Source organism: Mesoplodon bidens, assembly GCF_964165515.1.
Source record: "Mesoplodon bidens genome assembly, chromosome: 12".
NCBI classification, from domain to species: domain Eukaryota; kingdom Metazoa; phylum Chordata; class Mammalia; order Artiodactyla; family Ziphiidae; genus Mesoplodon; species Mesoplodon bidens.
In genome coordinates this window covers 56,851,541-56,878,761 of record NC_138168.1, presented here as the reverse complement: position 1 = coordinate 56,878,761, position 27,221 = coordinate 56,851,541, and the positions used below count along the sequence as shown (strand labels likewise).

Genomic DNA, 27,221 nt, shown 5'->3' with positions numbered 1-27,221 from the left:
GGCAATGTAAAGAAGTCTCATTAAAAAGTCCACATCGAAATACCGAGACTTATCTTCTCACCCACAGGAATAGAAGTTTCTGTTTTCCATGATCACATTAAATGGGACAGGAACATATGATCCTTTTTCTGCTAATGGGATCTGACTACAGTAGTGAATTAACACTTTCTTCTTATGGTTCATTCTGATTCAGTAAATGGCACAGGTGATATTTCACCTGTCAAGTGTTTACTTATGTTTGTTCCAAAATGTGTTGAGGAAGAGGGTGGGTGGGAAATCCAGGCTGATCTTGATCAGAGAACAGAGTGTATTCTCTACTTAGAGCTGAACATTTATCATGACATATGCTGGCTGCACAGTCAAAACTTATCACCGCCCACAACTTCCGAAGCACGACAGGGTATCTCTGCGGGGGCCGCTTCCTCAGCAGATGCGGTTTGATATGTCAAGGGCAGGACCTGAGTAAAGTGGCGGTAATACATTCAGCTGGGCCTTCTTTGTGTGAGTGACTGGGGAGGCTTTATTAATTTGACCTCATGAAATTTTTAAAAAAGCTTATTTAATCCAGTTTATAGTTCTCTGATGAGAACTGGTCATAATTTCAAGTTGGAATATATCAATCTTTATATTAGAGAACATTGATTTATATTGACCCTAAAACATAGATCAAGAGGAGAAATTTCATTCAAGTCAGCACTTTGTGTTTATATTTTATCACAGGTGTTGGGATTCTTTTTCCCTGTGGACTGAAGTGACCTTAAATACTACTTTGCTTACACAATTCTTTATAAGACTTAATTCTGAGCTGACACAATAATGTCCTATGGTTGTGAGTTCCTACAAAGATATTGGTGTCTACTGTAAGATCTTTATGTCACATAAGCTTAAACTTAATATTTCAGCTAATAAAAGATTTTTAATGTTATGCCCCCAGTCAAATGTTGTTCCTTTTTTATAAGTCATAAACAAATTAATACTGTGACCACTTTCAAGTGTATGGTGTCAACATCTCTTTAAAATAGACTTTGAAATTTTCTAACTTATGACTATAGCATTCTTCATTCTACACTGGACAGTAGTTATTAAAATTTGGTATCTCTCTGATCATAGCTGTCTGGCTATTTCTTTTTTTTTTTTCCTTAACATAATTATTGGAGTATAATTGCTTTACAATGGTGTGTTAGTTTCTGCTTTGTAACAAAGTGAGTCAGTTATACATATACATATATCCCCATATCTCTTCCCTCTTGCATCTCCCTCTCTCCCACCCTCCCTATTTTGGCTATTTCATGATTAGCCATTTCTTGATAATTTGTCCTCTGAATCTGTTCACCATTTTATTTAAGTGTGTCACCAATAATTTTTATTCCTAAAAGAAAACTTGGATTAATACATGTATATAAATGCTTTGGGGATTGAAGTAGATCTTAGCTTTCTTGAAGGATATGCATGTGGTATCCTTTGCCAGTGTTTGCTCTCCTCTTTACATTTCTGTGACATTTCCCTTGCCTTTCCTGTCATTGTTCTCCTCCCTCTGTTCCTTTCTTTCACTATGTTTCTGTTTCCTGCAAGTTTGTCTGCTTCACTGGTGCTCAAGATATCAAGACTGAATTTCAATGATCTCTCAAGTCTTTATTTCCATTTCAGCTTTCTCACCTGTTTATAATTGAGGTGCTTAGAAGGCTAGAATTACAAGAAACATGGAAGCTTTTCTCACATGGAAAGGAAACCAGAGGGATTCTAAATTATATCCAATTATAGATTTTCCAAGCATTCATTTTCTCTATCCCCGTATGTCTCAATCTCCTCTCTTCACTCCCATCTATGGGAATGCATATGCAGCAGAGCACATACACTGTGCATATACCGTGGCCATAAGCAAAGTAACCAGAAAGCAGCAACATCAACAACATAATTACCCCCTCTGAAAATGACATCATTCTATAGCAAGCATCAGTGAAAGGCTGCAGACATTTATCTGAAAATACCAATTAAATTACTAGATTAACAATATACCAACATGATGCATCAAACCCTTATTCTGTGAACTTAGAAAATTTGAAAAACATGTAATCTACATTCATTCAGAGATGTTCTTCTTTCTAAATAACATTTTACCAAAAAGGAAGTAAAAGACAGTCCACTGGTGTGATCTCTATTAAACAAGATGATATTCTTAGTGGGAAGCAGGAAGGATGGAAAAAGGATGTTAAAACAAATTGCTACTGCTTTATAGTTGGCCTTGAAAATAAATAATATGTAAATAGAGCTCTAGGTCAGATTTCTTATAGTGCTAACAAAACAGTAGGTGAATAACTGAAACAATATAAGGATTTGGAAGAATATAGGGCTGTAGAATATGGCTGGGTTCTAGCTTAGTCTCAACCACTAATTGATGGGCTGGCAAAATGAAGATTTTTCATAGATATGCAACAAGGAAATTTGTATTATTGGGTTCTTATTTCTATACACAGACACCTTACTCACTGTTAAATTGCTTCTTAATCAAGGTCATTAACTAGAATACAGTCACGTGTCAAGAAATGTGCAAAAACACCTTCAGGATCTAGAACAGTTCACCAATCCTATGCATTTTGTTCATGGCGGAGGTCCTCATTGTGACCCAAAAGTGAATTATTGTTTTTTTAAATAATTCTGATAATCTCAGTTTTCCTATTCACCGAAGACTAAAAATAACATAGAAGCTGGAGAAGCAGAAAAAGATAATTTTGGTCAAATGAGGCAGACAAGACTCAAATGCAAGGAGAGTTCAATTTAGAAAATTTATCATAGTTAACCACATTAAAGATTCAAGGAGAAAAATTATGTAATCATCAAGATAAGTGGAAAAATGTTTAATAATTTCACATACACTCTTAACAAAGAAAGGAGAGAAGGAAACTTGACTTGATAAAGAGTATAATACAAAAAAAAAAAAAAAGAAAAAGCAAAACAAACCCAGCAAGTATCATCCTTAATACTAAATTTTAGAGCATTTACAGTAAAGGCCAGAATAAGACAAACATGCCAGATTCCTGATAATAGATCTATAGTTCATTATCATGCTGGCAAATACAAGAAGACCACACAAAAATGTAAGGTCAAAGGAAAAGAGAGGAAGGAAACATTATTATTATTTGCAAATGATATGTCCACCTACATTGAAAATCCAAGAAAATCTACAGGCATGCCTTCAGAGCAACAGAGTTCATCAAGGTTGCTGGACACAATATCAAAATTATTCCTAAATCTCAATATTTACAGTTGGAAAAAGTAATAGAATTAAAAAAAATCAAGTTCATAGTTCTAATAATATCTCAGGTACCTAGAGAGGTTTCCTGGGTAAAATAAGAGCTGTGCTAGTCTTTAATGGAGATAATTATTAAATTTATTGTGTTATACAAAAGAAGACTGGAAGATTATACAGCTATGACATTTATAGTTGGAATAATCAATAATGACACAAGTAGGGCTTCCCTGGTGGCGCAGTGGTTGGGAGTCCGCCTGCCGATGCAGGGGGCGCGGGTTTGTGCCCCGGTCTGGGGGGATCCCGCGTGCTGCAGAGTGGCTGGACCCGTGAGCCATGGCCGCTGGGCCTGTGCATCCGGAGCCTGTGCTCTGCAGCGGGAGAGACCATGGCAGTGGGAGGCCCGCGTACCACAAAAAAAAAAAAATGACACAAATAATGTCTTTCTGCTCAACACTGTAAGATATTATTTATTCCTTAATCAATTTTTAAATTTAGTGCAACTTCCAATAGTGTTTTTCATAGAACTTGATGCACTAATTTAAAATTCATATGGAGGAATGAAAGCCTATGAAGAACCACTTGATTCTGAAGAAGAAACAAGAAGTGAGCACTTCCCCTATCAGATATCAAAACATATTACAAAGCTATAATAATTAAAGAAGTCAGGCATAAATACAAGGATAGTCAAAAGATCAGTAGAACAGCATAGAGAGCCTGGAAACAAGCATATAGGTAAATGAAAATAACAGAATTAGCAACCAGTGGGGAAATAAAGGATTGTTCACTAAACAATATTAGGACAACTTTCTATTCTTATGGGAAAAATCAATTAAGTATTGTTCAAACGTCACACTAATAAAGAAAAGTAAATCTAAAATAAATTAAAGAGGTAAATGTGAAAAGCAAATGTTTAGAATATTTGTTTTAGAACAAATATAGGAGGGTATTTTTGAGATACCTAGGTGGGTAAAGTCTTCCTTAAGTAAGGTTTAAAAAGCACATGTCTTAAAGGAATATATTTGATAAATTTGACCACATCAAGATGGAAGACACAACAAAGCTAAGGGAAAGACTGGAATAGTAATAACCTCAAAAAGATGGCTTTTCAGAGTATTATTTTAAACTAACAAATATTTTTCAAAACCTGAAAAATAGACAAAAGGTATGACTAAAGACTTCACAGAAAGTAAAACCTGAATTTCTGCGAAGCACATGGAAAGATCCTCATGTTTCTGAGTAATTAAGGAAATACAGATTTAAACAAGGTGACAATGCCACCCCTAGATTACTGAGAAATTTGAAAGTCTAACTTCTCTTAGCTTTTAAGGTCCTTGAGAGGAGGAGAGCTACATTAGGATTTGTCTTGGTTTTGATCATTTCCTAATTGACCTATAGGCATTTAGAGGCATCAGCCAGCTGCACTACAAGGTGGGAGGTAACAAGAAAGGACAAGTGAAAAAAGAAGACGGTAGTGATGATGTAGGGGATGAGCCAGGAGCTTGGGAAAGAAAAATGCCAGTGCGGGCCTATTTTTTAGGAAAATCTCCAAATTGGGCCTGATATAAAGCTGGCACCAGATGTGTAAGGATTTTTTTCCTTCTGAAGGGACCTGAAGAATGACCAATGTTTTTAATAAGGATTATCAAATCTTGCTAAACTCGTCCCAAGATCCCTATACACTGAAAATAAATGACTAATACAGAGAGCTTCATCTAGTTGGAGGTCACTTTTTTATTCTCCTTTGACTCTTGTTTCTTATCTATTTAAAGACTTGCTCTTTGACTACAAAATACAGCAAAATAAAAGTGAAATGTGATTACATCATGGGTGGAATTTGAAATCAAATTGCATCATGGGCCTGCAGTCTTACCCCAGACAGAGGATATAAAGGGTCATTGTAGGTTTCCCTTTTGCTGGATTGGAGCCTGGACAAACCTGCTGAGACAGGGGTTTGAGGATATGATCTTCTTTCTTTTTCCAGCCAGAGTGAACAGTGCCATCTCTGGAATATGGGAGCAAATCCCCCAGCCAACTGGAGGTTCCTAACTTTGGCCTGAGATGTTATGGGGGTAAAAATGATCATTGACTGTGTTGAACACTTCAGCCAGTCTCTGTTCTTGGTGTTTTGAAATGTCCATATATTTTCAATTAAATAAAGTACTGTCTGGCTCAGAGAAGAGAGGCCTTTCCAAGATTGGCAGATTAAAAACCAGTTAGTTGGACACACTTGCAGAGTTGTATTTATTATTGGATAAGGCTGTCATTTTAAAATTGCTGACTCTACAGAGACAAGACTCTGTAGTCAGGAAGGCTTATGCTCTCTTCTTTTAATATTCCCCAGAGAGCCCTGAAGAATATTCAGTATACTGTAACAACTCATTAAAGATCAATCTAACTGACTCTTAGTTTTGTAGAACACAAATATGCTCCAACTAAAGATCCTCTTTTGTTCTTTGGAGCTAGAGATATTTCCCTTCCCTCTTCCAAAGTTTCAAGGATATACAGTTAAAAGCACTGTCCCATAATCATAAAGTAGAAAGTTGACTGAAAAGGATTCAGAAGCCGACATAATTTAACAAAACCCAGTCTGGGAGCTTTTTCCAGAAAATTCCTTTTAATATGTTAGAAAGGTGAAAGAGATGGAAGCAGTTCCTACATTAAACATTCTTGAAGACACTTTGGTAGGAATTTATTTTGTGCCCAATAGTCTTAAAGGTCATTATCTTAATGATGAAGGTGACGATAACAAAGGAAACTTAAGTTTCCTGACTCACAAGATCTGATTTCCTCTCTTAGCTAAAAGCATGCATCACTGCTGATTTGTAATCCCTTCATCTCACTTCTCTGAATCCTGGAGCAGTAGCTACTAGTCCTACCAAAGAGTATTCATGAGGCACAAAAAGATGATTGATGAACTTTTCTCCTAGAGTAAGAAACTAGTCAGTGGTAGAAGAGTTAAGAACAGTATTCTAGTCTACCTCCTAAATACTTAGAGGAGTTTTTCTCTCTTTAAAATGTGCTCATTGTCAAGACAAAAGCAAAATTATTGTATAATTCTTGGTGTCCATTCTAATACTAAAGGTAACTGTCCCTCTCTGTACTTAAAATGGCCTCAATTTGTAACTACCTGGATTTCCTCCAGAATCATCTATAATTTAATTGTATTTATCCCAGCTCACCTGGAAGAACTCAAAATGACATGGTGACTTTGGTTTGTGAGGTCAGAATCAATAGCCATTAAGAGAATGAGGAGATTTTTAAATTTAGGGGAAAAGCAAGTACTTAAAGTATCCCTTGCATCAGCCTCAAAATTCTAGGTACTCAGACAAGGCGCACATGGTAGAATTTTATCATGATGCAGTACATAGCTTTAATGCCTGGAGAGATAGGAGTTAATACAAGAACTGATCGTCAATCAAAATAAGAGCTAAAGTTCAGCTTTCAGAGTATTTTGGACTTGTGTGGCACATTTAGAGAAGCACACAGATCCTGAAGAAAGACTGAAATAGATGAAAGCTGCAGATAAGAAAATTTTATGTAAGCCAAGTGTATGAGTTTCTCTAATCAAGTCATTGGCATCATGTAAATGCCAGACACCATTTATATACAACTTAGATACAGCAGATGTTGGCATTTCAGTATAGGTTGCCCTGAGAGAAAACTGCCCTTGAATGGAAGAGGAAGTTTACTGGCAGAGGAGAATGATTTTCTCAGTTAACAGTTATAACCCCAATAATAGAACTGTTTTCAACCAGAGGTTGAGGGGTGGGAAAGGAGGAAAGGTATAATGATACCTCAATTCCAATCTAAAAAAGAATATCAGCTTCAGTTTAAACTGTGGACGTGTGGGTTGTATACATAGAACCTTCTCCTCCCTCTCTTCTCAAACCTCAAGGCTTTATGTTAAATGGAACAAATCACATCCTTTGTGTTTCTGCTCTGTTTGGTACAGCTGCTTGCTGCAGGTGGTGCCCTAAAAATATATTGTTTGTTTATTTCACAATAGAGCAGTCTGCAGAGTGGTACCTAAACAGGCAACAGCTCCCTGCTCTTTCTGTCAGTGAACTAAATGATGAAAGACTAAGACCTCTGCCAACCTAGCATGAAAGGGCCCAAATAAGAGGTACAGGTAGCGCTTGAGGCTCAGCTCCTGATAAGTTCCATTTTCTTTGGCTTCATGAAACAAAGCTGACAAGCAGACTATCTGTCATCAGAGCCTCTGACCAGGTTTCATCAAAGCAAAGCCAAGCAACAAACCACCTTTGTTGGGAGAATCATTCTGCTTCTCTGGAGATTAACATCTGTAAGCATATGGGGTCTAAAGGGGAAAAAAAACTGTAATGGATCACAAAAGGAAAATAAAATTGAAGATTAATCGCAGGTAAATGTTCATGTAGCTTCATTTAAACAGAACTTTCAATGATTTTTCATTCATAACTTAAATGATCAAATAACTGTCACAGCCACACTGGCAGGGCACTCAGAGTTAATCTTATTTACGGTTGTTGAACACAACACAGTAACTTATATGTGAAAATGTTTTACCCACTATAGTTAAAATAATGATACACAAAATCATATTTTCATTGGTACTATTCTAGACGTTCCCCACTGAACGAACTTTAAAAAACATCCCCCCCAAATTTCAAGGTTTATATGAACTAATTTGTATAGATGGGACACTGATGATAATGAGTCATGCCCATCAAACTTTGGCAAGGCATTGTTTACTGTAAAAATCTTAACATCAATGGGATTGTGATGAATAGGTTTTACAATCTAATAGATGAATAAGTAAAATGAACACTGGAAGGGATTTTCTAGAAAAAGCTTGAGAAAGATTGACTTACAGCAATCAAATATTTCTCTAAAATTCAGTGATAAAGAAATGCACTGGATTATGAACGTGGATGGAGCCATATTTGCAGTTAACATTAACCAAAAGAGTCATGTGAGAAAGGACTCCCTCATTAAGTACAATACAATATAATATTATGAATTGTTAGGAGAAGAATAGAAGTGAGAAACATATGTGTATGAAAAGTTAGTCTTGACTAAAAGGGTCACTGCTTGAGAGGAATTTAACAATGAGTGGGAGTCGGGACAAATGTAGCCATGGAGCCACAAGGACTGGAATAAGCAAGAGAATAATGAAGACTGGGAATCATACACCCAGTTGCGTGGGTTGAGAACAGTAGAGTTTAAAATCCTATTTGTAGGACTGGTTAAAGCAAATGTACAGAAGGAATATTACAGATGGCTCTTTTTCTACTGTGTAAACAATATTTAGCTCAAGTGTGTTTGCCCATAGTTTTATTCCTTTTCACTCAAGTATAACACATGAAACAATAAATTATCCCTTGTATTATAGCTATCATTATAAATCATCTTTACATCCTTCTTTTGAGAATGCCTTGCTGTTATTTGAAAACACTAACGCATTCTACTATTATTATTCTACCACTGTGTGTAGAAGTTCCTGTGAGGAGGAAATTGCCATCAAAGACTTATTTCTTAAAAAAATTTTATCATAATAACTGATCATGAGTGGAAAGACGTCTTACAGGCAATGATACTATCTATATATGACAAAGGAAGATGGTAACCTTTGTTCAAGTTCAACAGCTTGTCATGTTTTTCAAAAAAATACTTCATTTTACTATATATATTGATACTTTCTTTCTTTCTGAAATAATTTATGACTAAAATTAAATATAAGAAATGGGATTGCACATCATTCATTGTACAGTACTCTATGGAAGTAATTTAAATCTAATTTGTAGGGCTGGCAAAACTTAAATCTAATATTATTCAAGAAAACCCAATTATTAGTGATTTGTTGCAGGCTATAATCCTCACTACCATCTTAAATATATTGGTATTTTTATTCCATGATGTTTCCAAGCATTCTCATAGATCAAGTGATATTATGTTTTGTGGGGTAAGCAAGTGCTTCAGACATTACATATAGAAGCAGATATTGCAATCTGATGATAATGGTTGATATGGGATAAAAGTTGCCCCCATGTAGGCTCATGTGTCAATACACTAAATAGTATCACAATGAATTTAAGTATCACAATGAATTTAAGAATCACAGTTCTATCCGGGAGTAAGTAAACTTTAGTTCATTTTTGCACATCACTATGAGTTAGCCTGACTAAATAATAGTGTTCTTCAGAGCAGTGGAAAAAACTGAGCTAAGGAGAAAATAAATAATACCACTTTTATTGTTTTCAAGGCAATTTCTTAGACATTATCTCATTTAGTTCATAATTACAAAATAGTTTATTATGCAGCTGGGTGTAAGATTTAAGGATAGTTACTCCCAGACTGTGAATATTTTACCTGATATTTCTGAATTTGCATGTAGAGAATACCAGTGAATATTAAAGGCAAAAAATTCTTAGATTTAATTTGACTTTAGAGGCTGTTCAAGTTCTTGCACTCTGCTTGTTCCCAGATTCGCAGAACTGCTCACCAATTTACAAGGGCACCTTTCAGGAATAAAGCAAAATAAAATAAAGGGCATGACAACTGATTGTTCAGGGTTTATTTTTACTAAAACTTGATTGACATCTCTGGATAAGACATTAAGATGTTATGCTCTGAAGGGATAGTGTTCAAATGAATTTGTTATCGTCTAGAGGAATTGAGAATAGATTAGAAATTTAAACATGTGCCCATTTCAGAAGTATCAGTTGGTCTTGGTATTTCTTACTATTCAGGGATAAATCCAGTTGGGGTTCTAAACTTAGCTTGTGGAACATTGTTTATGTGCTTTGGAGTACTCAATTGTATCAAGAACTGTCCTTTCTCGATTCTATTTACCGCCTTCGTTCTCTTAATTAAGAAACTTTGTCCACTGGAAAAATCCCCTGATTACAATTGTGATTTGGGTTTTCTTCCCATATATTTGTGACTATTTGTATAAACTATTCTGATGTTGCAGAAAGACAAATCACATTTATTTCCTTTATTGACAAGCAAGACTATGTATCTGAGTACCCAAGAGAACTAGAGTTGGAGCACTGTGTATAATATTTGAAGCCAAGCATCAAAACTCTTGAAACATCCTGGGAGCTAGGAAAGAAGCCGAGTGCTTGTCATTCTGTCCATTTCCATCGCAGACAACAGGCAGTTTTGTGCTAAGAAGAAAACTATTGTACAGTTTTGCACATTGGACTAGAATCAGAAGACTCAGTCCTAGCTCTATACCAACTCACTCTTCAGTCTGGAGATATGGTAGGCACAGTGTAAGTACACAGACTCAGCATTTGACCACAGGTTAATTATGTGACTAACTAACTAGTCACATAACTATGTGCTTTATCCTGCAGTACTGGAAGGGAATGACTTTTAAGGCCCAGAAAGGAGTTGGTGGAACAACCGGAGCTATGGTACCATCTTGGCATATAGAATTATCTTCTTGACCAAACACCTTGTGTTTCTGAGCAATTCAGGACATTTGAGGAATCAGTAGTAAAAGAAAAGGGAAGGGACTAATATTTCTGGTGAAAATTTTGAAAAATATATCCACCTTGGCCCTACCTCAGGCCTAAGGACAAAAAGCTTCCAGAAGTACATTATGTTTATGGTAATCTTTTAAACAGCTGGGTAGGTAATTCCTAGTCTCAGCTAGTGTTAGCAACCACTGCTTTAGGGGAATTGGCAGGGGCCCCAAGGGGACAGGGGACATCCCTGTCAGCCCTCCCCAAGAATTAAATGCCTGCTCCCCACTCTGTGGCTGTCTCTATGGACTGTGGGAGGGAGGAAGGGAGGAAGGAAGGGAGGGAGGGAGGGAGGAAGGAAAGAAGGAAGGAAGAAAACGAAAGGAAGAAAAGGAAGAAAGGAATAAAGAAAGAAATAACCACTGCTTTAGAATAGTGGCTTCCAAACATTTCTCTTCCCACATACCCTGAAAGAAATTTTTAAAAATCCACTTGAAACTAGGTACATTTGAAATTCATATCTGATATTTTCATCATTAGTCTAAATGGCTTCAAAAGGGCTATTTATTTTGGTATATTATAAATATTAATCTATTTTAAAGATACATTATTTATTCTTATAAATATATCCAATGAAATTTGAATACCACTATGATGTGAAGTTCACTTTCTTTCATGTAAAAACACACATACATACTCTTCTATAACAATCATAAATTTTATGTAGTTCCAGTTTCCACAGAATTTTTTCCAAATGTGGTATGTTTATTTACTTGAAAATTTTATATTGATCATTCTATCATATTTCTCTGTATAACTATATATAGTTATATATATATATACACACACACATATATATAAATTTGTATGTATTAAATTGAATATGTATAAATTTAAAATCGATCTTTCTTTCCCATGTCCATAAGGCATTAAGTGTTAAAAATGGGCTTTTTTTTGACACTTAAATTTTTTTTCCGCTTTACTGAGGTATGACTAACAAAATTGTAAGATACTGAAAGTGTACATTATGGTGAATTGATATACATATACATTATGAAAGGATTCACACTATCTAGTTAATTAACATATTCATCACCTCACATATTTCTCTCTTTTTGGGGGGGTGAGAACATAAAAATGTATTCTCATTTGAGCCATCATCACAATTATTATTTTATACAATAGATCAAAACACCATAGTCTATTACAAATGTTGATCAAAATAATTACATAAAAAATAAAATTTCATTTGAAATGCATTTCTGATTAATACTAGAATGAGGCAGAATTTAACATGAATTCTATTCTAGTTGCTTTTGTTTTAGGTTTAAGCATGGAAAAATCTTTTTCTTTCAAAAATAGAGTATTGAAGGCCTTTTGTTATAATGACATCACTCAAATTCTCCAGTTTCTTCTAAGTTGGGTGCCACATTTACATATTACTTATCAGAAGAATTATTTCAGGTAATCTACCAATTGGCAAATCTATGAGGTTTTCCTTCAATTATAATGAAAGCAAAGAGTTGGAAATTGCCCAGTTTGCAACAGCAATTTCTAGAAAGTATTAAAAAAACACCACCAAGATATAATAAACAGCCATTATGCTTGTAACTCTTTCTCATAAAGGCACCTAGATTAATCTGGTGTATGTAAAATATGTGGGAAATATTATTTAATTTCAATATATTTTTGTCAATTAAAAACATGTGCTTTGAGTGTACTTTTATTAAACTATGGAGCTGCAGGTCTGGCTAATTTAGTTTATGCAAAATGGTGACTCCAATAACATAAATGGTTAAATCATTTTTCCCTGTAAAACAAATCAAACTTACTTTTTGTCTTAAAAAAAACTGTCTTAATTTTTCAACTCAAATAAATGTAATAGATAATATCCACATTGCAACCGTTGCACTTCTGAATGCAGCAGTAGCTGGGTATCAGCTCACACCATTTCTCTCACTCATCCCTTTAAAACATCCCTTGCAAGTTGAACTTGCAAAACATCCCTTGCAAGTTCACAACTTAGATTTAATATTTACCACTTTAATAGCAATGTCCTAGGCTACGTGAAAATCGGAACCCAAATCTTTGAAAATCAGACCTCTGTGGATAAGTGTTTCCAGATTATAGGAGAAAAAGTCAGCGTGAGCAATAACGCCCTTTACTCTCATATGCATGCACCACATACTTCAGCAACATCTAGAGAAACACCATGTGCCATTCCCAGCACAACCCCAAGTCAACTTGGATAAAGGCAGTCAAAATTTTTGCAAATTTCTTCACCAATGGTATTCCTAGGCAAGTCTTAGCAAGCCAAATGGCCAACGTATTATATATCATTAGCTGGAAATAATTGGAAACATCTGTGACTCTATCCATCTGAAAGGCATATATTTTACTTTCAAAAGTTTTTGGTACCACGATATGTTGAACAATGATTTCTATCATTTCCTGCACTTTACAGAGCACAGAGTTTTATGAATAGGGAATAGATATAACTGAAGCTTAAACTGGACAGTGAACCTATTTTTTGGCTATGAACAGGGCACCAGAAACTTTTCTAAAGTTTTCTTCCCTGCTAATTTGTATACAGTTTAAAGCCACTTTTAATGGCTGTAGGAAAGAGTAAACTTATTTATATTTTTACCAACATCTTCTACTGGTCTCTTAAGTTAATAGTCAACCTGCTATGAACTTAGAAGTGTGTCAGAAGTAAAGGAAATAAAGAAAAACAAAGCCCAGCAATTTTGTTGGAGAAGTTCATATAACATTTAGAGATGCTGGTCCTCTGGAGGTAGCTGGAGAAGAAAGGGATTAAGTATTTGCTTTTGTTTTCCAATGAATTATTTGGAATTTTAACATATGTTTCAAAATAAAAAGTTACTTCAGTTAGTACAATAAAAGTTTCCCTTAATGATTCATTTATTTACATTTCTTTGTAAAACATACACCCTCTTCATTGTGTTGGTTATAGGAAGTAGGTATAATGTGTGTGTGTAACAAACATGAGGTATATATGCCTCCCTTCCCCTTACCCATGGGAGACATAGCTAATTAATCACGGCATTCTTTGCTACTGAAGAGCAGTCTGAATTCTGGGGTTTCATGAATCTGTTATCCATCAGCTGATGCCGGCATGCAGATTTAAGCCTATTTCCTTTCCTTGGTACCAGAGAAAATCTCAGGTCAGCATGTCCACCCTCCCCATTTACTAGCTAAGAAATCTTGGGAAAGGCTTTTAATCTGTTCTGCTGCCCTCACAGGACTGTTACACAAGTGAAAAGATTAAATTCCCGTAAACGCATTTTGTAAACTGTACAGTTGCAATCATACATTGTTTGAAGAAATAAGATTAATTGTTTTGTAATGTAAACAGCACCATCTCTTTAGTTAATCTCTTCCTGGGCTCTTTCCATACATATTTATTTTATCTATTTTGTAAGAGCAGATCTTTTTTATTTTTGGTTTTATTAAAACTATCCACACCTGTATTCCCTTTGAATGTGATATCTGATCCTAACCAGAATAAAATGCTGCTGGAGAAGGAGAAAGCTTGAAATCTCACACCTGGCTCATCATTATGGTGCTCTGGCAGTCCTTTCTTCTTGGCTGGAGGCTGTGTGATTAATAACCCCTCTTCCCAATTATGTGGATATAATACTCATCTTCCTTTGGCTGGAGATGGGAGATATCTTATAAATGTGTGATGCAACTGGGGGCTTCGTGAATGCTAATTTCAAAATCAGCTAGGAGTTGATTGGCAGAAAACCGAACAATGGGATGACAGGTGTGCTGGGGGTCAGGAATCTGTGAAAGAGAGGCTGAGTGAAGGTGGAGAAAAAGAGCTAGAGAGATTTGGAGTTAATCAAGAGCAGTAGCTGGGACAGCAGCCGTATATGGAAGCAGATCTAAGCCAGATATCCTGGAAGAGAGGGCAGCTTCAAAGGCTGGTGAAAACAGAGAGGTGTGGGAGTTTAGCTGACTTCACAAAAAGCAGGATGGAACTAAGACGCCAAGATGATGCCATACATGGCACAAACGTATTCTCTGTGTACCACATTCCCGAAGTGTGCCTGTCTGCCCCAGGTTTGTACCCGAGGAACCACGCCCATTTCTGATTATGACAGCCTCAAGGTCAGAGACGCTGCCATTTGTTTTTCTAGATGCCAGCAGGGGACATGCACTCAGGAAGTGTTCACCAGACTGGACGGAACTAAACGTTGAATTGTCAGGAAGATGATTTGGGTAACACGAAAAGGAGAGAAGCAGAGATTCGAGCCACAATTTCACCCCTTAAACATGCCGGCAGAAGTGATGAGGATGACTACAGGAACATTTAGTTGGAAGGCTTCCAATAACTAGGCGGAGCACATTGTTCAAGATAAGCCCCATTTTGGTTTGCATTCTAAAATTCTAGTTAAGATGTGCTAAGTTTTCTGCATAGCAAATGCTTTCACCCCAAGGCCAACTAGATAATAACAAGTCTAAAGACAGAAAGTGTGTTGAAACTTTTCCAAAAAACTGGCTTGGGTATCTGTTGCTGACTTACTCACTCTCTCAGGTGATCCAGTCAGCATAGCAAAAGAACTACCCCAGAGAGAAGAACAGGTGGAAAGGGGAGAGGTATGGATGCCACATCCTGTGATGGCCTGCCCAAATGATTGCCCCACTCAACCGGGGGCAATGCAGACAGGAGAAGTGAGAGCCAGTAGCTTGATATATTGGTCACATCTGCTCTTAGGGACACTTCATCCATCTTCTTTGCACTCTAGCCACTTTGCCTTTATGGATGGTTTTTACTTATGTAAAAATATTGTTTCTTTGGGCAGTGTGACAGACTCAACACATGCTTCCGTGTCCAAATGTATTTCTTTAGCAAATTATCTGCAAGCCAAAATTTTATGTGGGGTTTAATAAATCTGTGAATATAGTTTATACATACACACATTAATTCAAATAACTCTAAAATAGTTTCATTTAACTGTCCATGCACACAGACTATATGTTTACATCATCCCTGATGGATAAGTGGAAGTTTTCCAAAAATTCTGGGTACAGTAGAAAGAGGGAGTTCCAAGGAAGGAATATTACCTCTAAAACTCCTCTCTAATACATATATGAAGGCATTTAATCTGTTGCCAAATACCAGAAATATTTTACTTTTCCCATGTGAGAATGAATACTTCACCTAAATGAATTTTAAACAGTGAAATGACTACCTCCATCCCATCAAATCTATCTTTACTTAAAAATAATCAAAATGAAAAGTTTTAGAGTTTCAAACTATTAGAGAAGGTTTTTTATTTTTATTTTTTTAATTAAGAAGTGCTTCAGCTTGGACATATTCAAGGGAGATCACTCAGTGCTTTAGCCAAGAACATAATTCAAATATTGTGGAAATAATTTATGCTACTCTTCAAATATTTACAGGTCTCCCTCCTTCCTGACCAATTTGTGACTGTGTAGGACTGTGTGTCTAGTTCTGGGCAATGAACTATGAGCAATGATGGGCTTCTCCTCCCAAGGAGGAGCATTTTTGTGCCAATGTAGACACTCCAGATCTATCCTTGCTCTCTGGCATGGCGACCTGTGATGATTGAGATGGTGGCTGTGTACCTAGCCTTGTTTCCTTAGTGACAGTGATTGGTAAAACTTCCTGCTGACCCATGAGAATAAACCTTTGTGGGTTTTAGTCACAGAGACTTGGAAAGTGTTTACTAGCACAGCATACAAAGCCCATTGTGATTATATATGTGTGTGTATGTATATGTTTATATACATATATTCCTCATTTTAAAAAATCTAATAACTATATATTAGTTACATAACCTAATACACACACTCACATAGTTTCTTTTTAAATTCCAGAAAAATTTTATGTGAACCAATTGGTGCCATTCTACCCAGAACATTTTATGTCTTGTTATTTAAGAATTGTGAGTTAATATCATTCTCAAAGTAGTTAAATAAAGAGGTCACAAGCAGATTCTACTTGTATTGTTTGTTGTTTACAATTGTTAAGACTGTGCTCCTCAGTTGCAGATCTACATGGAGTCTAAGAAAATATAAGTAGATCTGCACATACACAATCTGTAATAAATAAATGGAGACATGTATAATAAAGTTGCCTTAACTTTATGAATCCCACAAAACTGTGCATTTAGCTTTAGTGAAAGTTCTTCAAAAACAAAGGAGTTATTTATAATTCCAACTGCCTTCTTGTAGAGGGAGGGTTCTTCATCAGCATAATACTATGAAAAATAGGGGCATGATAGTCTAGAAGTGGAATTTATAGAAAAGCTGAATTGTTTTGAAAAAGGTGGAGGGGGGGTGATAAAAAGAGATGGATGGTACCTAGGGGAAATCTAAGAAGAAGCTAGGGCAAAGGGAGAGGGGAATTCCCAGAATTAGCAGCACAGCCAGAAAGAAGCACTCGGCCCACAGCACAGCCTGGTTTAACCTGACAAATCCCTGTTAAAAGTGGCACTGATTAGGAAAAAGCACAGAGCCACATTTTACCCACAGGTTCCAACTGTGTGCATTGAGTTTGCACAGAAATAAAACAGTTCCGGAAGCACTAGAAGGAGTGGTTCGCTGTCGACACTTACTGCGAGGACAATCTGGAGGGAACTATGAGCCACTTCTATGTACTGGTACTCCAGAAAACACCCTGAGACCGTGATGTAGCGATGGTCTTCTGGGGCCCAGTCTGGGGCAGGTGTCACTGATGTCACCGTACATCCTGGTCCATTCTCCATCCACCAAGATCGGTGCATTGAAATATTAAAAGTCAGGATAAGGTCTGTTTCCTGCAAGAAGGCAATTTATAAGGATGAGAATTACTTTGTAAATGTTAGTTAGCTTATTCGGACTGACTTGCTTTTGAGTTTCCCATTTTGAAATGTGGGTTTTTTCCCCTCCCCTTGCTGTATTTTATAGGCAGAAAGGTAGCATCTAAAGTCAAACTATCAGTTCCACCTGAAAATTATGTCTATCGAGTTCATTTGTGAAGGTTTGCCTGACTGCAGTGATACAAATAAAAATACTTATTAGTAAAATTGTCAGACTTACATTGTTACACTGAAAAGTCTTAGCTTTTAGGACTTGTAAATATTACAAAGGGAGTGTTTTAAACTATTTTTATCAAGTGCAGTTCATCTTCAGTCTGCTATTTTCCTCTCCCTCAGAATATTTACTTTTTGCACATTTTAAATGTTAAAACTGTACATCAGTTTGGCAAAATTTAACACAATAATGTGGTTAGTGGTTAAAATATGTGAGAACAAAACACATTATCTCTTGTCCCCCCCCACCACCACTTATTATTATTTTAGAAAATCAGGATCTTTTCAATCTTGCCAACTCCTGATATAAAATTGGTCACAGGGCTTCCCTGGTGGCGCAGTGGTTGAGAGTCCGCCTGCCGATACAGGGGACACGGGTTCATGCCCCGGTCCGGGAAGATCCCACATGCCGTGGAGCGGCTGGTCCCGTGAGCCATGGCCGCTGAGCCTGTGCGTCCGGAGCCTGTGCTCCGCAACGGGAGAGGCCACAACAGTGAGAGGCCCGCGTACAGAAAAAAAAAAAAAAAAAAAAAAAAAAATTGGTCACAATACTTCTTAGAAAATATCATCAGCAAATTATTGCAGGGTGAAAATAGTTAAGTCAACAACTCTTCAGATGAGGTTCAGCATGTTAGGTGATGTGCAGCTACAAATGGAATGATGGTAGTTTCTGCACTAGCGACCTTGAAATCACATACACAAATGTGGAGCTGTCAATAGCACAGGGACGAATGTTGTTTTCCAGGAAGAGAATGCATCAAACACATCCTAGTATTCAGCAAGTCATGAGAGAAGATTCTAACAGAGAGGATCAATGGTGGAAAAGGAATTATTTCATTCTCAGTGATAGAACCTCAAGATAATAGATGCCAACTACTCTTACACCAAAATGAGGTACCAGATTGACCAGGGAGATACTGCATAGGAAATATTAAGATATATTCACTTAAACTGAACATATGAAAGGGCTGAGCATAAATGATCAGGGAATTTGGAGACTGGAAAGAGTACTCCTTTGGAGAGAGCTGTGTTATGAGTCTCATCATCTCCATAAAGTGGTGGTAAGGGAGGGGGTAAGGTCTCTTCTCTTGAAGCCTATTGAGAAAGGCTTCAAAGTATCCCTTGGAACCTGGGAGATACAGCAAACTGGTTTCTGACTCAGGCAGAATAAATCTCAAAATAAAGCCTGTGGCTGGAGCTACCTGCTAAGTGGCGAAAAATGTCTTTTTTATTGCATTAGTTGATTTTTGAATAGTGAACCAGTCTAGTATAAATCCCACTTGGTTGTGGTGTGTAATTATTTTTGTACATTGTTGAATTCATTTTGTTTGAAAACATTTTGTTAGGATACTTGCATCTATATTTGTAAGAGGTAGTGTTCTTTTCCTGTATTTTCTTTGGTTTTGGCATTAGGTTAATGCTACCTCATAGAATCAGGAAGTTTTCCATCTGCTTCTGTCTTCTGGAAGAGATTTCAGAAAATTGGAATAATTTCTTTCTTAAATGCTTGGTGGAATTCACCAGTGTACCCATCTGGGCTTGGTGCTTTTTGTTTTATTAATAACTTTTTTTAAGTTATTAATTGAGATCTATCTATCTACCTATTTATCTATCTATCTATCTATATATATCTCAATTGATTCAATTTATTTAATAGATATAGACCTATTCAAATTTCTTCTTGTGTGAGTTTTGGCAGATTGTGACTTTAAAGAAATGTGTCTATTTCACCTAGGTAATCACATTTGTGGGCATGGAGTTCAGCTCTATACTGAAGTCTGTCTTCTCTACTACAGCAGCTAAAATAAAATTTATCTTGCCACTTTTAACAAGTTTCCAGTGCAATTTTTTTCTTAACTGCTCTCATGTCTTTTTCTTACCTGGTTTGCTCTCTTATTTCACAGAGTACGTAATTCACTACTTCCTTAAGAATAGGTGAATGATTTTAAGTCTGAAGTGTTTTTACCCTACTTTTATATTAATTGACTGATATTTTGGATGGATATGTGCTTCTTGGTTGAAAATCTTCTCTCAGAACTGGGTGGCTGTTTCTCCATTATCTTCTAATTTCCATTATTACACTTAAGAAATCTGATATCATTTTGTTCCCTGTACTTTTTTATGTAACCTGTTTTCTTTCTTTTGGTTTCTTGCATTTTTTGTTTTAAACAGTGAAATATTTCAAAAACATCAAAAAGTATAGAGGATATTATAATAATACCATTATACCCACCACTCAGTTTCATTAAATCTTATGTTATATTTGCTTAAAGTCATTTTTTATTTTTTTATTTTTATTTATTTATTTATTTATTTTTTGCTGTGTGTGGGCCTTTCACTGTTGTGGCCCCTCCCATTGCGTAGCACAGGCTCTGGACGCGCAGGCTCAGCGGCCATGGCTCACGGGCCCAGCCGCTTTGCGGCATGTGAGATCTTCCCGGACCAGGGCACGAACCCGTGTCCCCTGAATTGGCAGGCGGACTCTCAACAACTGCACCACCAAGGAAGCCCTAAAGTCATTTTTAAAATAAAATTTTATACATATAAATGATGCTTCCTCTGTAGTCTTCCTAAATATGATTTCCCCCCCTCTCTCTCCACAGATAGTTACTATCATGATTTTGGTGTCATTATTCTCATGAAAGCTTTTTGTAGTTTTACTGAATATTTACATAGTTATTAATAATATAAAATGCTGTTTTTTTAGGTTTTAAAATATGTATATACTCTGTAACTTACTTTGGTTCCATGTGATATTTTTGAGGTTTATTGATGTAGAAAATCTTTTTAGCTTCAAGTTCTGAAATTCAGTAAAACAGTATCTTGATGAGTTTCTTTTTCACTTAGTTTGTAGAGCATCTGGAGGGACTTTCCATCTAAGAGTGCTTTCCTTCCATTCTAGAAAACAACCTACATTATATCCTTAATTGTTCCCTCCCCTCTACTCTTTTGTGTTACTGCAGGAAGCTCCTATTAGTCAGACATTTGTCTTTCAGGATTGATCTCTTACATTCTTATTTTTTCTTTCGTATTGTTCATATCTTATATTTCTCTTTACTCTCTTGGAGATTTTCTTTACCAAGTCTTCCCAAACTTATATTGAACTATACCTTTAATTTTTAATATTTGGAACTTTTAAGAGCTAATTCTTCTCTAATTGTTGCTTTTGTATAGTTAATATATTTGAATTGTTTCTTGGCTATAAATTTTCTTATTCTCTGAATACTCATTCTTTTAAATTGTGTTTCCTATTTTGTTTTTGCTTTATCCAAGTTATTTATTTTTACTAAATAAGTAAACAGATAAGTAGATAATATTAACAGTAATTATCAAGGATCTACTATGTGTGATAGGCAATGTTCCTAACTTTATGAGTGTTCATTTGGGGGTGGGGTAGATGGACAACAAATACATGAACATATCAAAATGTCTGTGTAGTGATTAATATATGCAGAAATATAAGCTCAAGTAAAGAAATAGAATAACCAGGAATTGGGTGATGGGGAGTGTAACACAATATTAAATATAATAGTAAGAAAAGATGTCTCATTATTTTGTATTTGCACGAGTTCTGAATGAAGTGTAGGAGTAAAGAGAGCAGATTTGGGGAAAAGCATTCCAAGCAGAGGGAACAGCCAGTGGGAACACCTGAATATTTTCTATTATGTTTATTTTTGCTTCTGACTTTCTTGTTGGAGTTGTTCCTTAGAAGTCTTTCACAAAAGTTGTCCTTTCATACCAAAGAGAAACTAAAACTTGATTGGCAGTTTGTCATGCATTAGTGGGCTGATCAGCTGGTGTCCTTCATGTAAGATGACTGAGCAGGGCCTTCCAAATTCTAGGTCTGTAGGGATTGGTAGGACTTTGTTCTGGGTCTTCCACTTTACTTATGGGGTACACATCAGACCACAGCCTCCTTGGGCTGAACTGGGGAGGAGTTGATGCTCTTGCTACATAATATGCAGGCTTTTTTTTCAGCATACAGTATTTAATTTAATGTTCACGTATTCAGAAACTTAACTCATGCCTGCCTGTGCTTCAGGAGTCTTACCAGTCCAGAGGAGAAGCCTCGTTGCATAGACTAAAGGAAGCGCCTCAGGGCAGTCTAACTGCCCCTTGAACAGATTATCCAATTCATTCGCATTTTCAATCCTGTACCTCACATACACCTTCCACTTCTAAATCCTGACTTTTCCAAGGTTTTTATGGGTCAAATCTGTACATTGGAACCCACTGCATGATCATAAGTTTTAGGTTTTTCCATTTTGCTAAGTCACTTGCTAATCCTCTACTTTCTATCTTCCAAAAACTGTTGACATTTCTTGTCCATTCTCTTTTTACTGTGTGTTATCATTTTTTTATTCTTTAATACCACTTGGTGGAGTTTCAGAATGAAATGTAAGTAAGTACATATATTCAACCAGTGATCATTAACTGGAGAGTTTCTGGCATTATCTTACATTCTTATTTATTTTCTTGTGGACATTTAAACAAAAGGTCTCTGTGTAAGCATAAAATAATGCACACATAAGCATGTGTGCCTTATTTTAAGCACAAAATATAAATTCCTGCTTGTAAAATAGACAATAGAAAGGTCTCCTTAAGTCCCCTTAAGTGCAACAGAAATTCCTGAGTATGACCTTCTCCATGCATAATCAATAGGTTATTTAATTCCCATATATTTTGTAATTTTGAGTTCAAAATTATAAGGACTTTTGAGACAAAGAATAAGTCTTGATAGCACAAAATAAGGCATAAAACCACAAACCAAATCTTGTATATTATCAATGAATTCACACTGAAAAGGATACAAGATAGGCTCAGAATTGTAAGATTAAAAAACTTTTATGTCTAAAAAGACTTTAATAATTATATGTTCAGAGTAATATAGTGTAATTTGTATCAATATATTTATTCATCTCTCTTAGTAACTATTCAAAAAGTTCAGATTAAAGGACCCCATTATTGGTCATGTCATTTTTCAAAATAGCAGGGTCTGATGTATTACATGAAAGCTGTTATTAGCATTAAAAAGTTGTTTCTGATGGGGTTGTATGTATTCAGGGCAACACAAGAAGCCTAATTGCTCAACAAATAATAAGCATTTGATACTTAAAAAAAGAGCATTGAAAAGTAAATGAAAAAATGATACTAGTTGTGTCTGAGAATTTCAACAAAAAGCTACAATTTACTTTCACAATTTATGGCATTTGTTGCATAATCTATTCTAATAATAAACAATCGATTCAGTATTGCAAAGATTAGAAGGTGGAGGTAAGAGTGAGAAGCTTTCAGTTGCAGTTTAAAAAATCTGAAATATTTTCTTAAATTTCTAGAGTTTTCTATTACTTAGTTCTTCTTTTGAAATAATAATATTAAAAATTGATACTCTCGCTTTTATAGATTGCTTAGTTAGTACCTGAAAGTATAGAAACTATGCTTCTTAGTAAATGGCAATTAGGTTATAGTTATCAGTATAGTTGCTAACAAATATTAATTATTCATATACCATATGCAAAACGCTCTACCAGGCCATGATGATGAGAAGAGATGTAATATGCAATCTCTAACATTACAGGACTTATTGTCTCATTTGGAGGGCAAGGTATAGAGATAAAATGTAAAAATAAAAGGAAGCATTTGATAAGCACCTAATGAGAGGTGTGGACAATGTGTGTCTGGGAACTCTGAGGGTGTGATGCCTGTGGACTCTGGTGGGGCAGCCTCTTAGAGATGGGAACTCTAGCTGGGGTTTAAAATAAGAGCCAGGTTAGATAGGTCCACAGCCTGGGGGGAAAAGACCATTTTAACTAGCGTGGACCAAATAATCGAAATTGTAGAGCTAAGAATACTTGTGTATTTAAGGACAAGTAAGTAGCCTTATTTTTATGAGATGAGAGTTTTTAAGGAGTAGTGTGTAAAATCACTTCAGAAAAATAAGTTGAGGACAGACTGGGGAGTGACTTAAATGCCAAACAAAACATCCTGGCTTATTGAAAGATTTTTGATCAGGGACAGGACATTGGCACTATCAAACATGAACAGAGATATATTGCAGAAAACATAATCAAATCTCCTGTAGGATTGGGGTGGACAGTGCAGGAAACATGTGGTGAGACTAGTACAGGTGCTGTGTTATAAATAGTCATGATGGAGGTGATCACACAGATGCTATAAAATCCAAATGCTTCATCTTAATCACCCTAGACTATTCTGCTGAGTTCCCTAAGTGTCCAGGGAGGTGAGACCAGGATCACCTCAGGGTAATACTTTTTATTATTTTAATACTTTCAGAGTAAGAATGGGAACAAGTCAACATTACATTAAAACATACTTCTGGTGCTGATATTAGAGGAATGCCAGGCAAGCACATTGAATGGTAAGAAGCAAACTTTAACAGCAATAAAAATACTCTGGAAGGTCAAAATAGTTATATTTATAAAAGCATATGTATTTAGACATTGGGACTAAGAAGTAGTTAGAGAATCCTGTGATTGAATGGCATCCTTAATTAGCTGAGGATGCAGGAGTTGGGATAGTGAGGAAGGCTATATTTGACACCAAGAATCACTTATTCTCAATGAACTCTTTTTTTTTTACAACCAAATATACACTGAGTTAAAGTTTATAAGATCATCAGAAAGCATTGTGTTATATCTCATTGCCAATATCTATATGTGGATACTAATTCATAGGAAATTCTGAAAAATTCTTTAAAATTATAATCATTCACAGCTTATTTCCAGCTGGTGAACTTAATATTCTAACCTTAAACATAGCTGTTTTCTTCTGTTAATACATGCTTAAATCTATGCAAACCTGCTCATACATATAAAAACCCTAATGCCAAATTTATCCTGGTAACACAAGAATTAGTGAAAGCAAATCATATCGTTCAAGATGCCAGGAAGAAGGAGCTAAGAAAATATGGTTTTGAAAAGATAAGCAAAATTACAAATGCACTTTATTTGACAAGTTGAATGAATGTTGCATATATAGGAGGGCAGCCTAGAACATAAGGAAGTTCATATCTACCAACTCCAAAATCCAAAGATGTAATTCATCCTACTATATGATAAACTTAAGAAAAGTAGATGGAACATCAAAAATATATTTGTACTCCTACTTTCTTCTAGAATCCTTAACTATGAGTAACTTTTGGATTTGGCTGATTATGGATCATAATTCAATATGACACCATAGGTAGTGTTAACTCCGGTTCCTGGCTCCTGTCTTTAGTTATTCAAGGAAAAATCAAGAAAATATTTCTGTGAGCATGAAAAACATTACAACCATTCCTCTAAAATCAATGAGGAAAATCTGATATTTGGATTTATAAAATCTAATTTTAAAAACAAAACATGTTTCTTCCCACTATGTGGAAAGATTCACTAAAGGTTTAGTACAAAATGTTTCAAGTTCATTACTATTACATGTTTTCATTGTTTCTTGTCTGAAAACAGGTTTCTCATGTCTATGTTGCAACAAAGGCCATTATTTCGCTTTTCTAAATCTTATCCTAATTGCCTCCTTAGTCCAGATAAATGTTTTATGTTATTCTACAACTGGTCTGCATCCTGAGCATTGTTGCAAAAATTACCTTTTAATGAAATCCTCCTCAATACTTCTTATGAACATCCTGCATTTATCTCTGTATTTAAATTAATATTTTAGGTTACCCCTTTTAAGCTTTTCCTGATTAATTCCATTCCTTTTTTGAGCTCATAATGTTATAACTGGTGTGTGTGTGTGTGTGTGTGTGTGGCAAAATTATCTTGGTCCATTATTATAACTGGTGTGTGTGTGTGTGTGTGTATGGCAAAATTATCTTGGTCCATTGTTTTCTTCTTGTGGGAAAGGGTTATGTTAAGCCCCAATATAGTCACTGCTCCTGCTTAAGCAATGCATATTAACTCTCAGCTAGAGAAGAAAGTCTGCGTTGGGAATACAAAGAATTTTGTTTCAAGGTGATCCTTGTAATGTTCTGAAAGAGCTGTTTGGAAGGAAGGAAGAGGAGGGAGGGAGCGAGGGAAAGGAAAGGAAAGATTGAAAGGAAAAGAAAGAAAGAATTCAGTAAGGAAGCTGCCGTGCTGTTAAAGTTTATTGTACCTCCAGGCTCAAAAGTCTTGATTATTTTTTTACTTCCAAAGTTAGGACTCATCAGCCATGAGTAGGATCTAAGTTTGGCAAAATGAGTCTTCTCTCTTCTCTTTCACACCCTTACTAGCATATGCTAGAGGCAGAATTTTCTCAGCTGGTTACAATAATGAAAGATCAACTTCTCACTGACTTTATAGTTTTCAATGTACTGAAACCTCTTCAGGCAGCTTTTCCTGCTGTTTTCTCACTTTCTCATTTGTTCCCACCCTGCAGGTATCTTTTCCCATTTTGTGAGTGTTCCTTTCCCATCTTAGAGCTTTGAAAAGTGATCTGCATTCCCTCTAGGGGCTTAGGGACACAAAGAACAGGTTAGCTATTTCAAGAGAAGATGTTACTGCCATTTTGGCGCTCATCTGAAGACTACCATTTCCTTTGTTTCTAAAGTACATTTATGTGGATTTTTAATTGGCATGGAGGCAGAGGTGCTGATGATACTGAAGGCTTGGTGACATTTCAGGAGCACTGAAATGTTCTCCTCAATGGTTCCCCACCATTACTGCCAGTCATTATCCCACCTATGTGTGCAGCCCACCCCCGGTCCTGACGTTATCATTTTCCTAAAGTTGGAAATGCTGACTTGGATAGTATCTTCACTTGCCTCCAAAGATTTTAACTTGTCAACAGAATTGAATTGGGAGCCCAATCACATTATGATCCATAGTTCAAAATGTCTCTTAGTTAAATTTATTACCAGAAATGCTAATAAAGTTTTATGTCCTTTCCTTTCTTCATTCATTCTCTGGGAGAGAATAATTCATGGGAATATGACCCAAAATGGTAGCAAGATGGAGATAAGCCAAGCGTTAATGTCATTGATGCTGGACTTTAGAGAGCCATCTTTCAGTTATTGAGAAGGACCATAACTAGAGATGCAATGAAATACTAATTAACAATAAGTTTCTCTATAAGACCTCTTAAATCTTTTCATTTTGAAGATAAGTGTATCTCCTAGTCCATTATAAATTCTTCAACTTACTGTTAAGTTTGAGAAAATATATATACTGCAAAAAGAAAGGAAATAAAACTTTTGTATCTATTACCTAGCCTATGCCTCAAGAACACTTAGGAGAGATTATTATCCTTATTTAACAGAAGAAAAAATGAGGCTGAGAGTGCATATATAACTGCATCAAGTTATTTTTATTAAGGATGAAACTAGGTTTCAAACCTATTTTTTGTCTGAATGCATGCCTTCCCACTAAACCTTTTTGCCTCTTAAGGAAATTCTCTTGGCCACCTAATCAATCATTGCCAAAACACCATATTTGGTATTCTTTAGGAGGATGTTCTAGAATA

At 35.9% G+C, this 27,221-nt stretch overlaps 1 protein-coding gene across 2 annotated transcripts in view; it reads right to left on the bottom strand.

The window, feature by feature from the left end:
* NKAIN2 (sodium/potassium transporting ATPase interacting 2) overlaps window positions 1-27,221 on the bottom strand; it is a gene marked incomplete at both ends in the record, with an annotated part of 980,185 nt that overhangs the window by 128,808 nt on the left and 824,156 nt on the right. Inside the window, one exon of one of the 2 annotated variants that reach the window (XM_081251326.1) lies at window positions 17,310-17,510. The exons of the other annotated variant lie outside the window; for it this stretch is intronic. Coding sequence (XP_081107452.1) covers window positions 17,310-17,510 — 201 coding nt within the window. The remainder of the gene's footprint in view (window positions 1-17,309; window positions 17,511-27,221) is intronic. 2 annotated transcript variants of the gene reach the window in all.